The sequence below is a fragment of the Thamnophis elegans genome, chromosome 9, assembly GCF_009769535.1.
Source record: "Thamnophis elegans isolate rThaEle1 chromosome 9, rThaEle1.pri, whole genome shotgun sequence".
Taxonomy (NCBI): Eukaryota; Metazoa; Chordata; class Lepidosauria; order Squamata; family Colubridae; genus Thamnophis; species Thamnophis elegans.
Window position 1 is genome coordinate 21,928,306 of NC_045549.1, and position 6,000 is coordinate 21,934,305.

Genomic DNA, 6,000 nt, shown 5'->3' on the forward strand with positions numbered 1-6,000 from the left:
AACTAATGTACATCTGGTTGAAAATCCAATGTATGAAAATATAAAATGGAAATTGTTAAGACTTTCTAGGCCTAGGAAGTAAATATGTCAGTCCTCCAATATCGCACAGCTTAACTTGATTGAAGTTTCTCATACAACATGAAATAGAATATAATAGAATAACAGAGTTGCAAGGAATCTTGGAGGTCTTCTAGTCCAACCCCCTGCTTAGGCAGGAAACCCTACATCACTTCAGACAAATGGTTATCCAACATCTTCTTAAAGACTTCCAGTGTTGGAGCATTCACAGCTTCTGGAGGCAAGTTGTTCCACTGATTAATTGTTCTAACTGTCAGGAAATTTCTCCTCAGTTGCTTCTCTCCTTGATTAGTTTCCACACATTGCTTCTTGTCCTGCCTTCGGGTGCTTTGGAGAATAGCTTGACTCCATCTTCTTTGTGGCAACCCCTGAGATATTGGAACACTGCTATCATGTCTCCCCTAGTCCTTCTTTTCATTAAACTAGACATACCCAGTTCCTGCAACCGTTTTTCATATGTTTTAGCCTCCAGTCCCCTAGTGGCTACGTAAAAATGGTTATTGAAAACTAGAATGAAGCCACTCTGAACTGAATGACTGTGCAGTTCCTTGGTTAAACCTGTTATGTTTTCTTCCTGACTTTTTGTGCGTTGGTTTGGCCTTCATGGCTTTCAAGCCAAGGACTTGCTGAAAATAACAGATCTCCTTACCTTCTAAACCACTACTTATGGCTTATCTTGTATAAAGTAATTTCCAAGATAGAAACATTGTGTGTGTGTGTGTGTGTGTAGTGTGTATGTATGTGTGTGTATACATATACACACACACTACATACATACATACATACATACATACATACATACGTGTGTGTGTGTGTTTTTGGAGATTTTCACGGGTGTAGGTAGGCTAGTCTTGTTGTATTCGGGTCTTTTCCCGTGTAAGATTGAGATTGTCTTGGCAACGTTTCGGCGAGGTCTCACTCGCCATCCTCAGGCTGGTGTTAAGAAAGAAGGCTTCTGAAATAATGTGTATTGGTTTTCTTTTTTAAGAACTTGTATAGAAAAAGAGTTTAAAAGTAAAAATTCATTATTGGATAAGCAGAAAAACACACTTTTTAAATCTAGTTATTTAATTATTCTTTACTATAATTACATTACATCCAAGCTGCAGTTTTACATGAGATGGATTTGCAACTGATTATAATTTTCTCCCTTCTCACTTGCTCAAGGTAGAAGGGGAGTCTCTCTAAAGCTTGCCCAATTTACTAAGCCCTTACAAACAATATTGGTCCCTGTAGCCCAGAACTATTAGAACATATAATACAGATGGCTTTTAAGCAATTGCTTTTCTTGATGGACAAATTCATGGAAATCTAGGAAATTATGTAAATTTAATACAGGTAGTCCTCAATTTACAACAATTCATTCAGTGACCGTTCAAAGTTACAACGGCACTGAAAAAAGTAACTTATGACCATTTTTCACAGTTACAACCTTTGTAGTGTCCCTATGATCATGTGATCAAAATCCAGTAAGCTTGGCAACTGGTTCATACTTATGATGGTTGCTGTGTCCCGGGGTTATGTGATCCTCTTTTGAGATCTTCTGACAAGGAAAGTCAATGAGGAAGCCAGATTCACTTAACAACAGTTACTACTCTGTTTCCCTGAAAATAAGACCTCCCCGGATAATAAGCCCAATTGGACTTTTGAGCGCATGTGTTAAAATAAGCCCTCCCCTGAAAATAAGCCCTCCCTGAAGATATTGCAATGCAGCAGCAGCCATGAGATGACCATGTTCACCACCTTCTGCACCTCAAAAATAATAAGACCTCCCCGAAAATAAGGCCAAGTGCTTATTTTGGGGGTCAAAAGAAAATAAGACCTTGTCTTATTTTCAGAGAAACAGGGTAACTTATCTACTGCAGCGATTCACGTAACAACTGTGGCAAGAAAGGTCATAAAATGGGGCAAAGCTTAATTAACAAATGTCTCACTTAACAACAGAACCTTTGGGCTTAATTGTGGTCATAAGTCGAGGACTACCTGTACTTCTGCATTAGTTCCTGTTTTACCTTTATCTTTTTTTCTTTGCTAGATATAGGAAGAAAGAAGTCACTTAAAGCTCAACTACCTATTTTAGACCAACAAATGAAATTTGAGTGGTAAAACAATTTCTATGATCTGAATAATTGAGTCACATGCAGACAGTGGTAGAATTAATTACCCTATTTTTCGGAGTATAAGACTCACCAGAGTATAAGACGCACCAAGGTTTTGAAGAGGCAAATTTTTTAAAAGGTAGGTAGGTAGATAGAGGAATAGAGAGAAAAATAGAGGGAGAGAAATACAGTAGATAGGTAGGGAGAGAGTAGATAGGTAGATAGAGGGGGGGGAGAGAAAGAAATACAGTAAATAGGGAGGGAGGGAGAGAGAGATAGTAGGTAGGTAAGTAGGAAGTAGGTAGATAGAGGGATAGAGGGGGGGAGAAATACAGTAGATAGGTAGGGGGAGAGAGAGAGAGAAAGAGAGAGAGAGAGAGAGAGAGAGAGAGAGAGAGAGAGTAGGTAGGTAGGTAGATGTTTCCAGGTGTATTTATCCCTGTGCTGGAGAAGGAAATCGCTGACAATCTGCAGCACCTAAGACTTTGTTTCTGCTATAATTCTCATCAATCAGTTAAAGAGCTTTCCAAAAGGAAAAAATGGAAAAGGAAAAAAAGGGAAAAAAAGTTTTTGCACTTTGCAAGCCTCCCAAAAACAGCCTGTTTTTCGTGAAAACGCCCCCCCCCCTTTTTTTTAAAGGCATGAATAGCCTTGGGGGGCTTATAGAGTGCTGCTGGGGGGGCAAAAAACAGCCTGTTTTTTGCTCATTTCTGCCCTCCCCAGCCCCCAGGAGCTCTCTGAGGGTACCCTCCATAAGGGTATGCAAGGCCATTTTGATGAAGGGGGCGGGGCTTCTGGAGGCAAAAAATGCTGTATTCCGTGTATAAGACGCACCCAGATTTTCAGCCTCTTTTTTTATTTTTACCTCTTTTTTGAGGTAAAAAGGTGCGTCTTATACTCCAAAAAATACAGTAGGTATCACAGGGGTGTGATCCTACCAGTTTAACTATTGATTCGCTGAGCATGTGCTTTGCTTGCACACGAGCCAGGATGCACACAGTGTGCACGTGCACAATTTAGAGAATATTTACCTTTTGGATTGCTGCTTGGGAAGGAAAACAGCTGTGGCGCAACTCAACTGCAAAGATAAAGGTAGGTAAAGCGCAGGGATGAGCGGTTCACTCCCATCTGATCTTCAGAGCCACAGGTTCGTCCGAACCGATCCAAACTGGTAGAATCCAACCCCTGGATATGCACATGCATGAATTTATACACACTCATGCACATACTTCACATACTTAAGACAGTCACTGTGAAGTCTTTCTTGGCAAAAACAAAAGCTGGTTTAGAACATGGTTTCAAATAAAGAGAATTCATCCCTCACAGTTTGGTTTTGGGAATCAAAAGAAAATGCAGAAATGCTCCCTGCAGTATATTCACATGGAAACTGCTGAGAGCACTTAATAGAAGTGTCCAGCTCTCAATGAAATTGCTGCCTGACCCTTTCTCAGAAATAGACTTCAGATCCCGAACTATTCTATTACGAGGTAAGCCTTGAAATGTGAGTCATTCATTCCACTGTCCTTGAACAGCTTCATAGCCTTCATGAAATGCTTAGCAGCGCCTAATAAAGTACCCTAGCAAACTTTTAATAATTTGAACAATAGGATACCAACTGTCACAATGCATCAAGCAGAAATCATCAGATGAATTTGTGGGAAAGCATTACTTTTAAAAGATGTTTACTTCCTATTCACATCCAGGGCTCGTGTTTGGTATCCTAATCCTTACTGTTATGCTCAAATGAAGCAATACCGTATTTAGAATGCGATTCTATGCCTGTCTCCTCTGAAGTAAATTCGAAATCAGAATTGCAGGCTTCACAACAAAAGTAGACAATGAATGATTGATGGGCTTGATGATTAGGAGCCTTTCAGATTTCTGGTGAGAGGTAAAGTGTTACAGGTATTTGGTCATTAAAACAAATAAAAACCATGCCCCAAGGAAAAGATTGGTTATCGTTGACTTTGTGCAGTGTTGGCAAACCTATGGCGCATGTGACAGAGGTGGCACACAGAGTCCTCGCTGTGGGCATGTATGCTGTCATCAGCTGCTCTCCTGGTTCCTGGCACACACATGCACGCCGGCCCGCTGGTCTTCGCGGGCAGCGGAGCACCAGAAAATGCCCCCCAAAACAGCCTGAAAATTTCCAAAAAACAGGCCATTTTCTGGTGTGTTTTCCAGGACTTTTGGCCTGAAAAACAGCCTGAAAATGGCCCAAAAAACTGCATGGGGCGGCCAGCTGATCTTCGGGTTTCCAGCGCTCTGGCACTCACATGTGCGCACATGCACAAGTATGCACACACGTTCCAGTTAGGGCACTTGGCGCCAAAACGGTTCGCCATCAGTGACTTAATATTATGTGTGAATATGTCCCTTTCTTAAAGTGATTTTAAAAGCTCAATATTAACTTGTGGAAAGATACAGCCCCATTTAGGCCCAAGATAGATATCATGACAGCCAGAAGTAATGCACCTACCAACGAAAACCAATTAATCCTGCACAGGAAGAAATTAATGTAGTGGCTGGTGATGGAAAGCCACAACCATAGCTTCCTGCAAATCCCATCAAACCTAAAACACCCAATGCCGGCAGAGATAAGCTCATACGTGGAGCCACTTAGTCACCAGTGAAACAAGCAAACACAAAGCTCCAGAATACTTTCAGTACATGTTCTTTATCCATCTAAGCTCCAGAACATTGCATGGGGCTCACAGAAGCCTCGCTCAGCACTGAGAAAGACGTCCATCCTTGTTGTTGTTTTTTTGCACTGAAGTTGAAATCGTTTTGATTTGTCAACTTCTGAATCACATGGTTGGGAGGAAGGATCTAGTCCAGGGGAGGTCTCCAACCTTGGCAACTTTAAGCCTGGCGGACTTCAACTCCCAGAAATCCTCCAGGCTTAAAGTTGTCAAGATTGGAGACTCCTGATCTAGTCTAGACCCCTGATCGAGTTGAAGTCCCTGATGTTAAAGTTGTTAAGATTTGAGATCCCTGATCTTAGAGTTTTCAAGATTGGAGACCCCTGATCTAGTCCCCCTGCCTTATACCATCCCTGTCAAATCCAAGAGCACTTCCTCAGGGACAATTCAGCCCGAATTTGCCACTCTAAATAGTAGACTCAACTGTCGCAGGATATAGTGAGGCACAATTCACACTCACACACACACGCGTCCTGCCAACCACCTGCTTTCCAAAGCGCGCAAAGCCGGCCCGCCGTCACAATACCTGGATGAGCCCCTCTCGGAACAAGGCGGTGTGCACGCAGCCCGGGACCTCGCCTTTCAGAGCCAGCGAGCCGTTCGCGTTGCTCACCCGCCAGCTGCCCCGCAGGCTGTGCACAGCCGACCCCGCGGGGCTCGGCGAACTGGAGCCGAGCGGGAAGCCGCTCCCGCACACGGCGATCAGAACCGCCAACTCAAGCAGGCGGTGGCCGCTCTCCATGCTCAGCAGACGCTGCTAGCAGAAGAGGCGGGCGGGAACGTGGGGGGAGAAGGCCAATGGGGGTGCAGCGCCGAGCATGAGAATCTCCCAGTCCCGGGAGCAGCGTCAGTCGAGTTTCCCCGGAAAAGGGAAAACTCCCGTGCGCCTTTGGCCTCAGCGCAGAGGAAGAAATACGCCTGCGCGCATCTTCCACGCCTCCGGGCGCTGCAAAAGAAGGCAGGGGCGCTTTTCGCTTCGGAAGTTGGGGAGAGAAGCTGAACTAGCACGGCTAGTCTAGTGAAGAGAAGGACCAGGGGTGACAATGAGAGCAGTGACCCAATATTTGAGGGGCTGTCACAGAGAGGAGGGGGTCAAGCTGTTTCTCCAAAGCACCTGAAGG

General features: G+C 43.9%; 1 protein-coding gene across 1 annotated transcript in view; it reads right to left on the reverse strand.

Moving 5' to 3' along the window:
• The window catches only part of MANBA (mannosidase beta), a 64,400-nt gene extending 58,628 nt beyond the window's left edge, over positions 1–5,772 (reverse strand). Inside the window, 1 exon segment of the mRNA XM_032224213.1 lies at positions 5,406–5,772. Within this exon segment, the coding sequence (XP_032080104.1) occupies positions 5,406–5,621 (216 nt within the window). The 5' untranslated portion in view covers positions 5,622–5,772.
• Between the last annotated feature and the right edge of the window lie 228 nt (positions 5,773–6,000).